Raw genomic sequence first — 19,697 nt, 5'->3', positions numbered from 1 at the left:
TGACTTGGTCAAGTCTTTCTTAAAATGTACATTAGTAGGGTCTTTATTCATGTCCTGGTCTTTGTCTCTGTCAGTGCCAGCACATCTGAGCCTCCAACTGCCAACATTAAGCCAACACCTGTGGCTACAGGCAGTAAGCAGCCTGTCAATCCGGGAAACAAACCCACTCCGAGAGCAAGCATCAGGCCAATGATTACCCCAGCTACTGTACCCACCCCAACACCCACAGCTACGGTCATGCCCACCACACAGGTGGAGACCCAGGAAGGTAAGTCTAGCTTCAGACATAAGCTTCCAATGTAGGAAACCAGCCTTAGGACTATTGCCCCTAAAGATGAGTGTCAAAAGTTATTCTAGTAAAGGACTTTTCCCTGTGCGTGTGTTAAGTCTTATAAATGCAGCTACAGGCTCAATGGAAAGCTAAATCTGTTTTCCACTAACTTAAATCCTCTACAGCTATGCAGTCTACTGAAGGCCCACCAGTGGAGCATGTCACTGTGTACGGCAGTGCCAGCGGCTCGGTGCGCTCCGCCAGCCCCAACGTCCAGACCACTTTAGCAAGCCCCATGCTGAATGTGCAGCAGACCCAGACACAGGCCACAGCATTTGTCCAACCCACTCAGCAACAGAGCATGACCCATGCAGAGCCAGCTAATCAGGAGCCATCACCTGTGGTCATTGAGGCAACCCCTAGCTCGCAGGTGGAATGGCCTTCAACGTCCTCCACTTCCTCTGTGTTTGGGACTGGTGAGAAACTAAACTGTTAAAAATTAAGATAATTTGGGGTTTTTAAATGGAATAGCGATACACATTTATATTAGTGCTGTATTTTGGGAAGATATTGGTATATAAGATGTACAGGAGATACAGCAGAGGTATACATATAATAAACTTATATTTGATGGTTTGATTTAACACCTAGGCTCCTGTTTTGCAGATTTTGGAGTGATGTGGTGGTATTGATGTTTATACAGATGCTCATTTTTAGAATTGTATCATACACTTTGGGAAACTAATACAGTCAAGTCCATTCATGCTGCTAAAGATCAAACAATGATAGACATGAATGCAGGCCCACATTGCTGGTACAGCTATCCAGTGTAAGTCACTCTGAGTTCCCATTTCATTGATTATTTGCTGCAAAAAAAAATTGTGGATTAATCCACAATTTAGACATGGGGTGGTTTTAAAGTATCATTTCAGAAGGGAGAATTCTTAACCATATCCATGCCTTATCTCTAGTTTCAGCAACACCAGGTACCTCCATGTCCAAGAGGCCTCGAGAGGAGGAGGAAAGCGCCACCATGGTCACTGACACAGAGTCCACCCAGGAGGATACGTCCAGGGCTCCTATACCTAAGAAGCTGCGCATCATCCAAAGAGTGGGTCCAGAGGTGAGGAGGGGGTTACATAGAAATCTTAATAGGTCTTTTCATTGTTTTAAATGATCTGCAAACTTGTACAGTTATGTCATGTAGGTGTCATGTGTTCTCCTCAGGAGGAGGTGCTGGTGGAGGACAGTGCTGAGGCTGAGGGGGTGGTACCAACCGACAGTCAAGACGGTGCAGAAGCAAGCCAGGTAGGCCATAACCTAATATAAATAATAATAAATCCCAAAGACCTCATTGCAGTAACAACATTATTAGCATTTCTCAACATTATCTTCACTTTTGCTGTTAACCACATTGTTTTGTAATGATTAGAGTATCTTCAGTCAGAGTTGGCAGTTTTTTCTTTTGCTTTTCAGAAATATAAATATGCTGCAAGTCTTTTACATTTCCTGTTGCAAAAACATTAACATTCTTTTGATGCTGGAGAGTTATGGCCTGCTGCATGATTTTTATCATCAAGAAATCTTATAGCTATAGACTCACCATGAAATTTTATCTCCTTGGAAAGAATGTAACCGTATACAGTGTAACAGGCAGGAGTAGTTAAAGCATGTGGTAATTATTTGTTGGAACTACATGTATCAAACCTTTTTATGGAAGATATTACCTTTTCCAAAAGAGTGTAAATGAGCAGACTGCATGTTGTTTATAGTGTCCATTGTTCTGCCCTGCAGACACAGGAGTTTCCAGTACTGGAGGAAGGAGATGAGGGTGCAGCCTCCCAGTCCGACAAGATGGACCAAGAGGTTACCCTGACCCAAAGTGACACATCTGAACCGCTGCAGCACGAAGTGATCGTCATAGTAACAGACACAGAGAGTGACGATGACCAGGAAGAGGAAGATGAAGAGGAAGAAGATCAGGTAGGGAGTTTCTGTCGAGCATTTAAAAAAGAAAAGAAAAGTGGCATTAAAAACCAGTCGCAGAATTTGTCTTTTAAAAAAAACACTTGGTTTCCTGCCATTAATGATGTGACCACTGCTCAATGTAGGACTACGATGAGGAGGAGGAAGAGGAGGAAGAAGAGGAGGAGGAAGATGAAGAGGATGAGGAGGATGACGACGGAGAGATGGGGGAGGAAGGAGAGGACAGTAACGAGGGGAGCGGAGACGGCAACGAGGCTTACGAAGGGGACGACACAGAGGTTTATTTAGTTTGTTGACCTTTCAGCATTATCACAGATTTATAGACAATTGTCATTAAAAATACTGAATTATTTTGCCTTTTAAAAATGACGCCAATATTAAATAGACCACAACATAATGAACTTAAAAATAGACCCAAACTTAAAATCGCAATTATCGAAGCTAAAACTGATATCTCTTATCTGAAATCTAAAATCCGCTGTCATTTAGGAGTCTGCACATATAGGGGATTGGTGATCTTATATCTCACAGGCCGACATCTTGGGATGGTCTGTTCGTTTGTGATTTACAGCAATTAAAGTAGAGTAACACTCTGCCAGGGGCCCGAGAAAAGTTTCCAGGTTCATTGGCTTTATTATAAATTTGGCCTCATAGTTCAACAATAATATTCAAATTTTGTAATCTAATAGTTCACAGATTACTTTGTAATCTAACAAATCTGACTCTTAAAATCTGCAAATATGTTTAATACAGGTTCTTCTATCTTTCTCATACATTGCTCTTGTGGTGTTCTTTCACATAACCAAGACCATAGAAGTGTAAAACAAAAATGGCTATGTCAAATTATTCCAAGGGACATACATAAGGGGGTTCTGGTATATTCTCAATCTTGTAAAGGTTCCTTGGCTGAAAAAAAAAAAGACTGATCCACAGCATCAAAGGCCTTGGCAAAATCAGTTGTAGTTAGTGTGCACACTGAACCCGGAACATCACAGGCCTTGTACACAAAGTCCATCAAAATAACTAGATTGTGTGTTGTGGAACGTTTCTGTTGGCTGCCAAACTGCATAGGATCTAGATTTGGCATGATGTCATATAAGATCCAGTGCGCAGCAAACTGTTTGCATATTTCTGAGAGCTGAGCTGTTAATGAGATCAGCCTCAGTTTCATAAATGTTTGGAGGGAAAGTTTTTGGTATGGGGACAACAGTTGCCTCTTTCCATTGTTTAGGGACAACTCCCTCATCAAACGAACTAGGTTTGATTGCCTATGACACATAATGTACTCACAGTTAACACTTTTTATACATCCGCACACACAGCTTTCACATCCAGTACACCATGTTAACCTTTCCCACGCTTTCAGTCAAAAATGTACGTACCTTTTCCAGATCACACACACTTTTTGACATTGTCATTTGACTTTCACTTGCAATTTGCCCCTGTGTTGTAACTTTCTGTCTGCGTGAAAGCTGTGTATTGCTGTGTGTTGACTTTAGTTGTTTACCTTTTTACTCTAGTCTTAGTTGAATATGTTCAGTGGGATGAGTCAGTGTCTGCAAGGGACCGTCAACGGTCTTTCACTTGTAAGCTACATGTGGGGAATCTGGTAACCACTGTTGTGGGGGTGGTTTGGACATTAAATCATAAATTGATTACTTTTGAAGGCAGTTGGTAGAAGGAAAAGGGCCATACCCGCTGTTTTACCAAGCAATTAAAATATGAGACATTTCAGAGGCATTAGAGGGGTCATCGTGAACAGTGGAAAGTAAAAAAAAAAGACCTATACAAATCAGAAAAAATCTGAGTAATTTAAAGCTATCTTGTAATAAAATATATTTATTAAACTATGAAAAAAGCACTTAACACATTAAATTATACTAACATAATACGCAAATTATTGGGCCACTCTTTTTAGTTGAATACAATTACATCTAATAAACATGCTCTTTATTTTTCCCATGTGTTGATCTTTTTTGGTGAAATGTATTTATAGTCAATGGGCTGCCAAATCTGCTGATTTTCTGCATGTATTCTTTATCATACCATGCATGACCACAATATGCTCTCTTTTTAAAGTACACATCATCATGTTTCCTCATGGTGATCATGTTTGATGGCCCATATTTTTACTTTTGGTATCCATGTTGGCTTCATGATTAGGTTTTCTGTTTTATTGTTTGTTTATTTCCTCATCTCTGCAGTCAGGTTGGAAAATGAATTTACAATATTGAGAAAGAATTTGGAATAGTTTTTTGAATACAAATAGAATATCTGTCTTTGTGGATTACAGTTAATACCGGGTGTGTCTGCTAGCTTTAAAAATGATTATTTTTTTAGAGGTAGCAGCACAAAGCAGAAAATTTGTAAACAAGAAAAACTCTGAGTTTAATAAAAATGCATGTAAAATGTAAGTAAACAGTCAAACAAAGCATTAGAATATGATTAAAATGATTTCACATGACAAATAAATAAAATGATTGAATAAATAGAGTGACAAACTAATGTTTTTTTCCAATTTAAAAATTGTGTATTTGCCTGCTGTCTGTGGGTTCTTTATGGGTCCTCAACATTTTAAACTTATGCACATATGGAAGCATACGTGTGTTTACTCATCGTTTTTGGCCTTTTCTGAAGGGCACCCTTGTTCCGTATAGGGAGAAAATGAATCATAATCTGTATCCTGAGCTCTGCCAGTATATCCTGGCATCTATAGTGTGTGGGAACCATCCATAACCTGCTTTCTCCAATTCTACCCCGTTTGTCTTTTCTACTCATTTTCTCTTTTTTTTTTTTTTTTTTCACTATACATTTTAACTTTTAAATTCTCTTTGGTTTTCCCTTTTTCTCTTTATTTCCTTTTGTTCTTTCCTTTCTCAGGGAGCTGATGTAACAGACCCAGGCACAGAGACAGAGGAGAGTTTGGGGGCGTCTGACTCCACCCAGAGGCCAGCAGATTCCCAGACACACAGCTGTAAGATCCAGGAAACCCTGTCAAACGCACATACGTAGATCCACCTCAGAGTCTCCACATGCGCTCACAAACTGTCCCGCCATCCAATTATTATCTGACACTTGACGATGACTGAGAAAGCTGTAATATGTTGTTGTCTGTCTGAACGGAAGTGTTGTACGTGTGTGTTAGACAAAATGCAATAAAAAGGTCTTAACAAGGGCACATAAAGGTTGCTTTACTTTGAAAATGAATCTAACGATTCAAGTTATTTTAAGACCCTATATAGCTGGGGGTCAACGTTAAACTTGAGTACATTAGACCAGTCGGGGCTCATAATTAGAAAAAACACATAATACTACTTCCATTAGGGAACCAGCCAGATTCTCAAATGTAATTATTTTTGGAAACCCAAACAATGTTTAGAACTTACAAAGTGTGCCACACCTTTTCAGTTCTTCCCTACAACATAAATGTACCCCTTTTTAAAATAAATACAAGAATTTTAGTTTGTTTCTTGAATGTGCAAGTCATGACTTTCTCTCATTTTTAGTAACTTTTGGATGCTTTCAAGTAATTTGTTTTGGATTTGTGCTGTTTAAAAAAAACAGTCACAAAATCTGAATTTTAGAGCCTATACATTGGTTGGGTTTTTATCATTTTTGTTCCCAATTCTTATTTATTTCAAATAAAATGGACCTCTGCTTATTTGAGCATTTCTACTGTTTTAGTCGAGGGCAGTACAATGGAGACGTACTCCTCAGAACAACCCATCACAAGTTCTGGTACACGGATGCCCCAGTCACCACGGAGACCAACACATCAGCTGCCCCCTCGCTTGAACATTGCCCCGACATCAGAACTGGGACCACCTGCTCAGGTTCAGGTATAACGGAAGAGTAATTTGTCCTCCATAAGGAAAAGCAGAATATAAACTTAAATATAATTTTTATTGTTTTGAGTTATTCATGGATATATTGATTTGACATTTTAATGTCCTCTCTGTGTAGATCACAAGCTATGATAATCAATTTTGTAAACTGTAACCCCACAGCGTATGCCTGTTCGTCGTCAGTCAGTGGGCAGAGTCCCTCAGCTCACTCCCGGGGGGCCGGGCAGTTCTGTAAGTCCTCTAGAACATCAGCGATTTAAGTCCTTTCATTATTTACAGAAATGAGAGTGTGAAACCTTTTTGTGTGTGTTGGTTTGTATTCACCACTTTTCTACCATCTCTCTCTGCAGCAGCACTTCTTTGATGATGATGACAGGATGGTTCCCAGCACTCCCATTCTGGTGCCACACCGCTCAGATGGTTTTGACCAGGCCATTCAGTAAGTCTCACACACAATGGACACAGACCAGGAAGTAGGAGTGGCGAGGAAACATTTGATATGTTGTGTTTAATACTAACAAAACCACTGGTACATGATCTGTCATTTCTGCCATTATATGGCGTTTGGTTATTGTTTTTTAGATTACTTACTGCATAGATTTAACTTCTATACTTGTACTGTTGGTTGCTTCTTTTAATTAAGTACTTTAAGTTTCTATTTTGCCATATCACTCAAACTTCTTTCAATCTTTTAGATTACTTTAAAACTTTCATACAGATTGCTATGTTATGGTCTTGGACATTTATCCCTCCGTACATACATTTACCTTTTTTGAATTTTATAATCAGAGGTTAAAGTGAATATTTAGATAATATTTATATTTAACAGTAAAAAGTGGGGGAAAAGGACCTAAAATACCTGGGACTGCTGTCACTCTGTTGTTTTATGCCACTGAATGACTGTTTGTTTTTTGTTTGTCAGTTCTCCCCAAGTGGCCGGTGTACCTCGCTTCAGGTTTGGTCCCTCAGACGACATGCCACAGACAAGTTCCTCCTTGCACTCTGACCTGGGACAGCTCGCATCACAAGGAGGTACTCCGCCGCCACATGTTGTGCAGTCTGCGTAAAACGGCATTAAACACCCCACCAGCTAACTGCAACAGAAAGATTGTTTTTTTTTTCTTCTTCACAGAAATGTGAAAACTTTTAATTTTTTATTTGTCTTCAGGTCTTGGGATGTATGAAAGCCCCTTGTTCCTAGCAACTCATGAAGAGGAGTCTGGTGGACGCAGCGTTCCCACCACACCGTCACAAGTTGCAGCACCAGGTAGCTGTTTCCATCTGTCTGTCAGTCTGATATAAAGCATCTGTTCCGTTTATCTGTAGACCGACCCTTTTCATCAAATTACTTAACAGTTTCTGAAAGTAGTCAGTAAGCTGGATGGAAAGCGTCAAATTTGGGAGTGTTATCAGATGCTTCAAGAATATCTGTGTGTGTGTGTGTGTGTGTGTATATAATGTTTTTTTTTTTTTTATGCTCTTGTCTTCCAGTAACAATCTTCTCAGAGGTGGCACAGTCTGACACAGCTGAGCACTCCTCCCAGTCGGTTCCCATGGTGAGCACGTCCACACCAGGCCTGCCAGCAGCAGCCGCTACAGGGGAGGATAGAGACGACGTCTTCCTGGAGCCAGACACTGATAGGTAAGGCTCACTCTTCTCTGCTGTTTGTCAATCTTTTCATGTGTCTTTTTTTCCCGGCTGCTGTTGGAATTCAGATGTCTGGCAGTCAGCAAGCCCTGCCCTTTAACTGCAACATTCATTATTTGTTGCCATGTAGGCTTCATATCAGAAATTAGGGGTGGGGGGAAAATTGATACAGCATAGTATCGTGATATTTTATGTGGCAATACTGTATTGATTCACAGATGCCAAGTATCGACCTATTATTATATATGTGTTGGTCAGTTTGTTTGTTTGGCAATCCCATTTTGCAGCAACAAAATTGAAGTGAGATGAACAAACAGAGAAATGTAAAAGTTAGCAGGTTTATAATAAGTGCATCTTGTGATTGATTTTTTATTTTCTTGCATTCATGTTTTCACAGGTGATTTTAAGACTGCATGACTGTTTATTTTGATCAGATCCCAAGCATGTTGTGTGTGGGTCTGTTTATTCCAGGTCCAGCGGAGAAGTGTCAGTAGATCCAGTGGTCTCGCAGGGAGATATAGAGGAGCCAGGCCAGCAATATGACAAGGCCAACCTTCCCTCCACCAGTCAGGAGCCTTCCTCTAGCTCTGCAGGTACAGTGTAGCCACATGACTGTGCAGATCCCTACTGTGAATGACAATTTAGCCCTCTATGTATCTTAATACACTCCACTGGCTCCCTGTTCATTTTAAGACTGACTACGCCAGAAAAATATTTACTCAGTCCCAATACATAGTATGTCAAATGCTCTATGCCAAAAATACCAGTCAAAGTACAAGTCCCACTGCATCCGATCAGATGCAGTAAGCAAGCCGGCATGCTTTTCTGACCCACAATCCTTTGAGCAGCATATATGAGCAAGAGGCTCAAAGTTCAAAGCGCAAGGTTATGAAGAAATGGTATGTCCCAATTGTGTTCATACTGCATGCAACAGTACATACTTTGTACGGGCAGCTGTGGTACGTACTAAAAGCACTGCATGGATTGGCTCCCTTTTTGGGGGCGGCAGTAGCTAACTCCGTGGGGACCTGGCTTGTGAACCGGAGGGTTGCTGGTTCAAGTCTCCACATGGACCAAGTACAGAGTGTGCACTAGTAGCTGGAGAGCTGAGCAAGGCACCAAACCCCTAACTGCTCGGGGGGCCTGTCCATGGGAAGCCCCCTCACTCTGACATCTCTCCAACGTGTGTGTGTGTGTGTGTGTGTGTGTGTGTGTGTGTGTGTGTGTGTGTGTGTGTGTGTGTGTGTGTGTGTGTGTGTGTGTGTGTGTGTGTGTGTGTGTGTGTGTGTGTGTGTGTGTAATAAACATAACATGTAAATTCCCCAAGAGGTATCAATAAAGTATACATTATATTTTATTAATACCTATCTGACCTTTTAATTCCCTATACCCCCTCCCCTAGGTCACTTACGTTCTCAGTTGCGGGCCGCAGTCTGCGGAACAAACTGCCCCATCACATCAGATCTGCCCCCTCTACTGAGTCGTTCAAAGCACCGCTCAAGGCCCACCTCTTTTCTTTGACATTTGAATGTACTTAAAGTGCCACTACTAATTGGCATTTTATAATGGTTGTTAATTTGTTGACTTAATTAGTGCTCAGTTCCGATTGCGGTTATATATTTTTTTTTCTAGATACAAGCAGTGCTCCACTTAAACCCTCTAGACTTGGACACAGCAGACAGCTGCAGCGCTGGCCAGAACACCGCGGCGGCCGCATGAAGAGAGGAGGTAAGCACACAAATTGGGAGGTTATGGTGCTGACATTGCTCATGAGCTTGAAACTGTTCCAGGGACACGGTGACTTTGTGTATTTAGTCCATGGTTCATTTTCAGGGTGCTTGAGTTTGGCAACATAACAAAATGTATCAAAACATGAATAAAAAGCATTTAAATCCTATCTGGTTTACTCCAATGAAAGCATCACAAAAGGATTAACATTTGCTAGAGGTGTGACGAGATCTCGTCCCACGAGATCTTGCGAGATTAAAATGTGACGAGACTTTTCATCGAGGTAAAAATTGTCTCTGGATATCGGTCACAAGTGCAGAGCAGCAGCCAGTAGACGGAGCCTAACCTGGTTGGACTTATAATACATCCAGCTTTGAAGATGAGGCTGTCTCGGACCTCTAAATTAGCATAAAATATCCCCCGCCCATTCGCAAAGTTGATTATTAGTTCACTTTTGCAGAGAGGCAGCAGAGTTGCAGTTGTAAAAAGCAGCCTGTAAAACCCAGCGTTAGAACGTAGAGGGTACGGCCGCGCTCTCGCACTCACTCAGCACTCACTCAGTCACTCATTCGCGCCTGACACACGGACTGCAGCGCGCAGTTCAGTGTGGCGCTGACTGGCGCAGATCGCTCTCTTTCGGTCTATTTTTTTTTATTAATCAGAAGCAGAAAGCAAAAGCTAACTTTACTTTTAGTGATATTAAACAGAGAAATGTTCTCCCCTCATCTTAAAATGGTCTTAAATCAATACAAGAAGTGAGTTGGAAACCACTGGATTACTCAGTCGAGCTGGACGGGGGGTAGACAAGGCTGAATAAATTATAACTGGCCAAGAGGAAGGTGAGCATGACTTATTTTCCATATTGCACCACTCTATCGACCCCTCCTGTATGCAAAATGAGAGAGCTCTTATATTACATGCCCAGTAATACAGCTGAAAATGAGGCAGGGCCATCCCACCCTTCGGTTTAGTCCTCTGTAGATACATCTTCCCAGTCATATTTCTTAATTGAAATAGTGATAATATCTCATCTCGTTCTTGTGAACTGAGTGTCTCGTCACACCCCTAACATTTGCTCATGGTATAATATTGTGATTTAAGCAGGAATAGTTTACAATAGTAATAATAGTAACAAAAGGATGCCCAAAACTTGTGGATTACAAGACAATGACGTCTAATTTTTTTAATATATATGTCTATATAGATATATCTATATAGCTCTATCTATATAGATATATCTCAAAGCATTTGTTTCATTTGAATTACCAGTCATAGCATTTAATATATTTTGGTGTAATTCAGTTTATTGTTGATGAGAATAGCAGAGGAAACAATTGTTTGACATTTCATACAGGTCATACAGCCAATGTATAAAATCTTTACATCAGTATGCAGGCTTTGTTTGAACAGAAACATTTTATATCCCAACAGGTCAGGGATTTCCTTCTCGAGGTGTGCATGGGAGACGATTTGCGAGATGAAGCACTCGTCTAGACAACGATGACTTGTGATTCCCATCAGAAACACATTACACATTTTCAATCAGCGTGTGCAGATTCTGTATTCAACCTTGATAATGTTCACTTGTTCTGAAGCCTGTTTTTAGTTTAGCTTTTTTTTCTTTTTTTTAATGTACCTTTTTGTAATCAGTCCATGCTGAAGCGGTGTGCTTTATGAAGAATGTAATAAACTTTAAAACTATGAAAAAAATTGATATGAGACAACTTTCTTTCATTTTAGCCTTTAGTCTTTTAGCATTTGAAAAAGTTGTTGCTCTGAGGTGACTCGTTGGCTGCAGGAGTAGCAATGACGGGAAGTTTACCATCCAGCCTCACGTTGTAGGATTTGGCTGCAAAAGAAACAGAATGGTTGATGAAGCATTTTAATTAATACATGGAATTCAGTATGTACTTTTTCATCCATGTTAATGCCAGTTTTTAGTGAACATGAAAGTGTCATACAACAGAATCTCTTGCATCTTCCAATGGTCCTGACCTCAGAGTTTTCAGAACGTTAACTTGGACAGCTTTTGGCTACAGCAGGACATGAATCTTAAAAGCTGTAATGTAATTTCTTGAATGGCAAACAACTAGACACCAATGCCTCCTGATGATTAAACTGAGTGAAATATTTTACTCAGACGGGAATCACCGTATTCTTCAAACTGTAGCTATAATTAAAATGGAATATTTTACTGTGGTTACTCCGTTTGAACCGTAGGTGAATGGACACCACCCTTAATGACCTTAACATCTGCTTAATACCCCACCGCACCCTGACACACCTGGTCCTCGTTAGGCCTGTCAGACATGATGTGAATGGAGCTAACAAGTCTTGGTGCAGACAATTGAAGGACGTTCTTTTGAAGATTAGCAATTAAATATTGTAAACGAAGAAATCTTTATAGACCAGTTTCACATTTTATTTCAGTAACCAAGATTTGTGGGGAGCTAATCCAAAATAAGGCAAGGAGTTTTTTTTTTCTTCTTTAATGACGACATTTGGGCCTTTATGTGCAGAAGATAGGTAGCCTAGACTCTGCAAGTCCGTCTGGCCAAGAGCCCATTTCCAATTTTTCAAAATCGAGGCACCAATCAACACCGTTGAGGCGGACTTTACACGATGACGATAGCGCAGCGACGTTGAAGCGTGAGCTATTTTATCACTCGGATTGGTTTTAGGTCTATCCAATTGCGCCCAGAGGCATTTAAGCGGCGTCCGTCGGTGACACCCCTTTGGAAATGGGCTGCGAATGAACCTTCCAGACTTCCAGACCCTTCTCAACTGATGTTAACCAGGCTAGAAGATAGAGCTTGAAAATGTTATTTGCAAACGCATTTTTTTAGTACTAGACTGATTTTAAAGAAAAAAATCTTAAAAATAAAACTAAATCCACTCCCAAAATCTGTTCAATAGAGAGATATGACTGACAGCACGGGTGTGTATGGATGACTTACATCTTGAGAAGACGTAGTATTTGTATCCCTCTGACTCTCTATTGTTCGGGATGGATACAGCAGCTGTGATGGTGGAGGGGAAACCTCTCCAAGATGTCCTGATGTTGACAGCTGGCCCTAGAGCAGACACTGGAAACAAAAGGGTAAAATGAGGGAATTCACATAATAGTTATTTATGTCGTATTTTATTTTTGACATTCTTTTGTTAAAGATCACAACCCTTCAACAGTTACAGTCCCAATAACTGTACACAGCCAACTTATTTCCCATTGTCAGTTATTTACAAGATGGACCTCAATGCCCCTTTCACCTCCACAAAAGCATGACTCACGTTTTCAGAGAGCTGCATGTGTTGTAACTCAAATAAAACACGTTTACATAAGTTACAAGTAAATCTGTTAAAATGCTCAGCAAACACCCAGCACACTCATTATGGTTACATTTATACAGGACCACACAAATCAGGGAAATAAAATGCAATCCATGTCATTGTTGAGATGAATTTGGTTAAAATAGTTTTTGTCTTGTGAATGTTTAATTTTTGGATTACCTGCTTGTCGAACAATTCGGTTGTGGGGTGTGTAAAGATACTGGACTTTCCTGCCACATGTTCGACTGGTGCCAAACTGGTAGGAATATTTCTGAACAAGTCCCCCTGGAAGAATCAGTCAAGAACATTTGCATGATATACACAGTATTTAAATACTTTCATACTGAGGAAAAAATACATTAAGACAAATGGAATAAAGAAACAAAAAAGATAATAATTAGCTTGACTCTGTAAATGCAGTTTATCACCTCTCTTGAAGAAGTAAACTGACTCTGTCCTCGTACTGTACTGAGGCACAGACAGAGCAGCTGTGATGTGGTCCCGAAGCCCATCAAAGCCTGTTGCAATGACCTTTGGATAGTTAGGGTCCAACACATCATTTTCAAATCTCCAGTACTGGGATCCCTGCAAAGATCACAACCCAAAACATTAAAACCTTACAAAATAAGAGGGCTCAAGAGGAAATGTGGCACCAAAGAAGAGCCAAGACTGTATTTAACAGCAGAAATGCACCCTGATATAGTTCAGATTTGTCAAATGCACTCATTGGTTTGGATGAGATGAGTAAATGTACCCTGAAAATGTACGTTTTCCCTTGGCAGTTGCAGCGGGTGAACACTGTGTCGATGGGGGAAGGGACACCCCACACTTGTGTGATGCCGCGAGCCGGACCAGGCACCATGTTGCTGTCCAGAATCCAGAAGTAGTGTCCTAAAAAACAACATTTCTACATTAGTGTGGTCCAATGTACAATATTACTTAAAGGTGCACTATGAGTTCCTGCATGGTTTCCGCGTGATTTTATTTTTGTCTCAAATCGTAGGCATCTCTCCTTGATCTGCTGGCTGCCTGCCCCCGGAATGCACAGGCTGTGCACCAAAATATAAGAAACCACGTTCCAGCCAATCCAGCCAGGATTACCATCAGAGTAACAACAAAGTTTGTTGTATTTTTTAATTAGTGTGAATTACATATTATATTGTCATGGTGATATACATTGTTTATTCAGATTTTTATATACCTCAGGTCATTACTTTTTGTACTTGTTATACTCTTGCAGTGGTGGAAGAAGTATTCAAATCTGTTAATTAAAAGTACCAATACAACAATGTAGGATACTCCATCATAGGTAAAAGTTATTGCATTCAAAATTGTAAAAGTGCAGAAGTGTTATCATCTTAATGTATCAAAAGTAAAAGTACTCTTGATGTAAAACCATGGTCCTTGTGATATTATTATTTATGACACGTCTTAAATAATAATAGCATTTCACTGTTTTAGCTGGTCCAGGTGCAGCTAGTTTCAACTATTCTTTTTTTATAGACTTTAAATAATTTAGTCCAGTGGTATCCAACCTAGGGGCCGGGCCCCCAAGAAAGGATCACAAGGTTAATCTGAGGGGTCATGAGAAATCACTTTTTGATGGAACTCCTAACAACTCGTATGTATTCAATATGTATAACAATGTATTCTATTTTAAAAACTCATCATAGTTTTTTTTATGTAAAATCTTTATTTCAAAAGTAACTAACTATACTTGTCAGATAAATGTAGTGAAGAAAAAATAAAGTGCCAGATTTCCCTATGAAATGTGGTGACGTAGATGTATAGAGTATCATTAAAAAAAACATGCGCCTCAAAACGGTTGTTATGTTGAGTTCTTGAGAAAATATATTTTCCATCACTGCTCTCTTGTATGGTAATTAACTGGTATTTGGTTTAATGTGTGATACCATTCTTGGATCAGCTGCCTGGCTGGCACTAACCTCTGAAAACCACGATTGTGCCGTTCCTCAGCGTAGTGACTGCACTGACCGGCCGCCCACTACACAGATTTGTATCGTTGCTGTCATCTGAGAAAAAAAGACATTTTGTGAGAAAAACCATCTGTTTGGATAAACAAACAATAAGACAAAGAAACCATGCAATCACAGACTGAGTTACTGGGTGTTATATGTAATGTTGTGCTCCAGGAGCTTTAAGGACTTGTTTCCATTCTTTTAAGTATTTGAGCGTTATTTCAATTTTAAAGGAGTGTTTAATTCATTTAGAGTGGGAAAACAGCCACCATTGACATTATATATATCGTAGCTACGCTTTGAAGGAAGCTCTGTTCACCCAGAGGCATAATGAAAAAACAACCAAGCTCATAAAGCAGGCTGAAAACAGTAATAAATATGTGCCAGAAACTAGAGGCCTCCATTTTTGCAATAGTGTTAGACTCATGTAAAATAAATTAGATATCAGCAGAGACTACGGGAATAGAATTTCAATACTCTCATTGCAATTTCCCATTTCAGAGTCACAGAATTAATCCTTTAGGCTATTTGTTTTCACTGGATGTTGTGTTGAGAATCCAGACCGATGGTAAGAACATTTCTTACCTGCTTGGTAGTTTCTGGAATTATCTATGTTGAGAGTTTGTGCAGTGTCCCGAGGCTTAGTCTCAGGTTTGGAGCTGGGTTTAGCCAGGGTAGGTTTAGCCGGAGTTGGTTTAACTGGCAATGGGTTGTATGGGTCAGGTTTGTCCTGGGGTTTTAAGGTGGCTATAGGTGTTGTGGGTTTGGTTGGGTCTGGAGTGACATTTAGTGGTTTAGTGGTTACTCCTGCTGTAACTTCATCTGTCGTGTCATCCTGCACTGCTTCTGTGGATGAGGGAATGTGGGTAATCGGGGCTTCAAGCTCTGGCAAGTCCCCAGGCCCTGCAGGAGAAACACTGGTGGAAGGATCTTCAAGGTCTGCCAGAGAAGATGGAGGGCCTGTTGTGACGCTGTCTGTGTTTTTCTCAGTATCATCTGGCCTGGCAATTGAAGTGGTTGCCTCTGGGTTGGGTGTCAGGTCCAGCGTTGAGGCAGAGATAGTGGTGACCTGAGAGTTTTCCAGGACTGTAAAAGGGTCCTGTGTGGCTCCTGCGGATACTGGGGCCACAGGTGTGTAGGAGGCTGTGTTGGAGGGTAGGGTTGTAACATCTGGCTCATCAGAGGAGGCTACAGTCGGATCATCAGGAAGAACGTCACCCTCAGGCTGTACCTCTGCCTGCCCCGCTGTCTGGAGCTCTGGGGTGTCGGCTGTAGGAGAATACTCAGTTTGGGGTCCTGAGGTTGGGCTAGGCTGGCGGGAGACATGATCAGCTGCTGCTGTGGGCTGAGGGAGAGTTGTTCTTGTCTCGGATGAGATGGTAGGATCACTGGCACCTGGAGGAGGACAAACATGATTATGAATTCAACGCTAGTAAGAAGCATGTTAATGAATTATTGAACTAATGACAGCTGTACAGGTGGCAAAGTAAAGGAAAAAACGTGAATAAATGAGTACATACATGTAACAAATGCAGATACTTGTATACACTGAATGGTTTGATAAGCATGTAAATGACCTTTCTCCTTCGAAAAATATTTATTTTCCATACAAATATGGACAATAATTCAAAATGCAATTATTTAAACCTGTTGTAAAACATCACTCTACAGTGGAAATATGAATTGCACAAACCAAAGACAAGTATAAGACATTGGCCACTAGAAAAACTGGTGGCTATTTTTTTAAGTTAAGTTAGAATAGGAGTAGTGAGAGGAAGAAAAGGGATTTCTTTTAAACAATGATTTAAAGAAAGAATTAAGGTATTTTAATGTAGTATGGCCCTTGTAGTCACTAGAATTGGAGACCTATGGGAGATTTTGGATCGAGATGTAAGACAGCGCTCTCTGCCACCATCATCAAAACATGAGGGAATGAGGGGGATATCTTTTGGAATAATGGTGTTTATCTTCCAGTATAGTTAATAGTATTTGAGAATATATGCAGAGGAGCTTTGAAGCTATTCTGGTAGTTTGTGGTAACACCATTTTATTTGGGTTCTTCATGTTTTTCCCTGAATTTGCCACCCATCTATTTGTGCCTGCCAGCTAATCCCTGGACATCACCTACCTGTGTTCTCAGTGGGGGCTTCCTCGATGATGGGGTAAAGGGTGGTGGGGCTGTCATCGGCCTGTGTTTTTTCGATATCTGAGAGAGTCGTCTGTTTCTGAGAGAAGACTGTAAATGACTCTGTACTGAACTCCAGAGTGTCTGGATTTTGGGTGGGTTCAGTAGAAATTTGATCCGGTAGGTCAGCTGTAGACAATCCATAGCCGCTGGTGCTCTCTGGGATTGGACTTGCCTCTGGGTCCTCAACTTTATTGTTGGAAAACTCATCATTGGGAAAAATGTGGCTGTAGTTATCTAGAGGAAAAGTGAGAAGAGGTGCACACCTGGTTGTCACACTCGTGAAACTTTACTGGGGGAAAAACGTTTAGCTAGATTTATTATCCATGCACATCATTGCTCACCATCACTGGGATCATCTTGTGGATATGATGTTGGACTGACCAGCGGAATCAAATGGTCATCTGTGAGCAAATAAGGCAAAATCAAATATAAATGTTAAGAATTGCTTGTTAATTGTGTTGTAAATACTATCTCTATTTTTCCTGCATTTGTTTTCTTGAGCATGTACATCACTGACTCTGAATGTCTTGGCATTCCAGACGGAAATGTTACGACATGTCTTCCTCCTGAGAGAGAAGTAACACGGATGCAAGAGAATACTCCACCCACAAAACTATTCCAAGCCAACTAGTGAATTAAAACACCCAAGAAAATGTTCTGTCATCCTTTCTTGGCTTCATTTTGTGCTTTCCTCTCTTGTGACTGAGCCTATGTTATCCGTAACCCTCCTACACACTCATGACAACACTGCTTCCTTGTGTTTCTTTTGGCCAGTGGGGCTTGTTTCTCTTGGCTCGGCCACCAAAGCAAACCACAGTAACAGAGCCACAGTGTGGCAGTCAAACGTAAACATATTCCTGCCATCTTCCTGACGTATGCCTTATTAAATCCACTGAGTTCAGCTCATGAAGATGATTTAGGTAATGAGCATTAGTTTCTGTCATTGGAGCAGCAGTTATTCAAGATGTATATGTATATTTCAAAAGCATAGTCACCTGCATTGTTTCCCTCGTTGATTGAAGAAGTCTCTGTTGCTTCATTCAGAGTCGGCTCTGTTTTAATATATTCACGAATAAAGGTTTGAGAGTTAACCCTGTAAAAAAACCTTAAATGCCTTAAATCCTAAATTACTCAAAATGTGGAGAGAAATCAACCTAATTGCCAATTTAAATATACCTTTTGGTTTGTTATCATTTACATTATTGCATGAATTAGTCTTCACTGGTGCTGTTGCACTGGCTGCTCCACTGATTTCTTCTGTGGTAATTAACCGAAACAGAAAATATTGTCAAATTTAACCCAATGCATTTGTGCAGATTACTGCATGCACTGCATGCTACTCCGCATGCTGGTGGACATGCCATGTCAGATTAATCCTGGCTTCACTTCACCAATCATGCACAAATACTCATCTGAAATGATAATTGTTGCATGAGAAAGGGGAGGGCTGACTTTAACATGCAGTCATGCTGTCACACGACCATCACTGTATTTGCTGATCATGTATGACCATCATGACCACCAAATATCCAAGACTCCAAAGATGTGTGACCACTTTAAAATTAATCTGGACAGCAAATATCATGGTAATGCTACTGAGTGTGAAACTGTGGATGACATCTGTCGAGGTTAACATGCAGAAAAACCAACCCAATCATGCTGACTTTGTCAGACAAGGCTTACCTTCTTCATCACAGTGCATCTTGTGATCTGGACAACACTGTTTGTACTTAGCGCAGTCAGAGTCACAGCTACACAGCCGGCCTCTTTTGAAGCCTTCGCCACACCGTCCTTTACATGAGTTTTCTGTTGCACACAAACACAACAGACTCATACAACAAGACTACACAGGGATATAATTATTTTGTTATTCATATGGAACATTCAGGCAGTATATGAAAGGTAGCTCTCTTCAGGGATGGGGATTAGGAAAATTAGTAATAAATTGACATAAAAACATTTGACAATGATTATAAAACTCACTTGTGGTGCATTGGGATTCATAGTCTTTGCAGCACTCTCCATAAGACAGGCAGTTATAATCACACTGGCACATGTAACCCCTGTAGTACTCAACACCACATCGACCTTTACAGCTCGCTGTTTATGAGAAAGAGTACATTGAAACAGAAAAAAAAGTGTCAGAGAGGGACATAATGGCATCTGTGCTTTTACATTTTGCATCATCTTTTGTCCCAAAACATTGTCTACTTGAGGACATAGTGTGTAAATAATACCACTGTGCCAGAAATTGATTTCTGAAGTAGTGACAAATACAGAGACACTACTCTCGTATTAATTATTAACAGAGTAAACATGAACGAGTACAAGAACAGAAAACACATTCTAGGAAAGCCCTTCATTAAAAAACAAATTTCTGGCAGTCAGAATACTGAAAATTGCATTAAAGTTAAATGTTTTTCTATGCAGTAAAAATGTCACACACATACAGTAATACTTACTTTGAGCAGCACTAAATGTGAAGACACATGCCAGCAAAATAACAGCACAAAGTACAGCGGAAGACATCCTTCTGTAAATCTGAAACTAAGCATGAGACACAAAAAAATAAATAAATCGGAGGGCATTCATAATCAGGACTGAAAACCCTAAGAGAGAAAAGATGAAATTAAAGGTAACCTACCTTGTCTGAGCCTCTGTCAGAATCCTGTTTAAGGTTTGCCTCGGCTGCTTTTAAAAGGCTGAGAGAGACCGGCAGACTTCC

At 40.4% G+C, this 19,697-nt stretch overlaps 2 protein-coding genes across 3 annotated transcripts in view; one reads left to right on the top strand and one right to left on the bottom strand.

Annotated features, from left to right (window-relative positions):
• Positions 1-11,192, top strand: part of tprb (translocated promoter region b, nuclear basket protein) — a 26,850-nt gene extending 15,658 nt beyond the window's left edge. Inside the window, exons 36-51 of one of the 2 annotated variants that reach the window (XM_028586829.1) lie at positions 75-268; positions 457-747; positions 1,243-1,394; positions 1,499-1,579; positions 2,066-2,254; positions 2,383-2,535; positions 5,138-5,231; positions 5,942-6,096; positions 6,265-6,333; positions 6,453-6,541; positions 7,025-7,134; positions 7,271-7,369; positions 7,594-7,744; positions 8,222-8,343; positions 9,383-9,478; positions 10,910-11,192. In XM_028586829.1, the coding sequence (XP_028442630.1) occupies positions 75-268; positions 457-747; positions 1,243-1,394; positions 1,499-1,579; positions 2,066-2,254; positions 2,383-2,535; positions 5,138-5,231; positions 5,942-6,096; positions 6,265-6,333; positions 6,453-6,541; positions 7,025-7,134; positions 7,271-7,369; positions 7,594-7,744; positions 8,222-8,343; positions 9,383-9,478; positions 10,910-10,959 (2,095 nt within the window). In that variant the 3' untranslated portion in view covers positions 10,960-11,192. The remainder of the gene's footprint in view (positions 1-74; positions 269-456; positions 748-1,242; positions 1,395-1,498; positions 1,580-2,065; positions 2,255-2,382; positions 2,536-5,137; positions 5,232-5,941; positions 6,097-6,264; positions 6,334-6,452; positions 6,542-7,024; positions 7,135-7,270; positions 7,370-7,593; positions 7,745-8,221; positions 8,344-9,382; positions 9,479-10,909) is intronic. The other variant, XM_028586830.1, reaches the window with a different exon arrangement.
• Positions 10,786-19,697, bottom strand: prg4b (proteoglycan 4b). The gene is made up of 15 exons (XM_028586831.1): positions 19,617-19,697; positions 19,435-19,519; positions 18,956-19,072; positions 18,656-18,778; positions 18,149-18,229; positions 17,968-18,024; positions 17,314-17,373; positions 16,913-17,206; positions 15,370-16,179; positions 14,752-14,838; positions 13,560-13,696; positions 13,234-13,390; positions 12,986-13,090; positions 12,436-12,564; positions 10,786-11,327 (listed from the first exon to the last, which is right to left on the bottom strand). Exons 2-15 carry the CDS (start codon positions 19,499-19,501, stop codon positions 11,230-11,232), a joined length of 2,322 nt encoding a protein of 773 aa, XP_028442632.1. The 5' UTR covers positions 19,502-19,519; positions 19,617-19,697; the 3' UTR covers positions 10,786-11,229.

Source organism: Perca flavescens, chromosome 9 (assembly GCF_004354835.1).
Source record: "Perca flavescens isolate YP-PL-M2 chromosome 9, PFLA_1.0, whole genome shotgun sequence".
NCBI lineage: Eukaryota > Metazoa > Chordata > Actinopteri > Perciformes > Percidae > Perca > Perca flavescens.
This window is presented reverse-complemented; position numbering and strand designations above follow the sequence as displayed.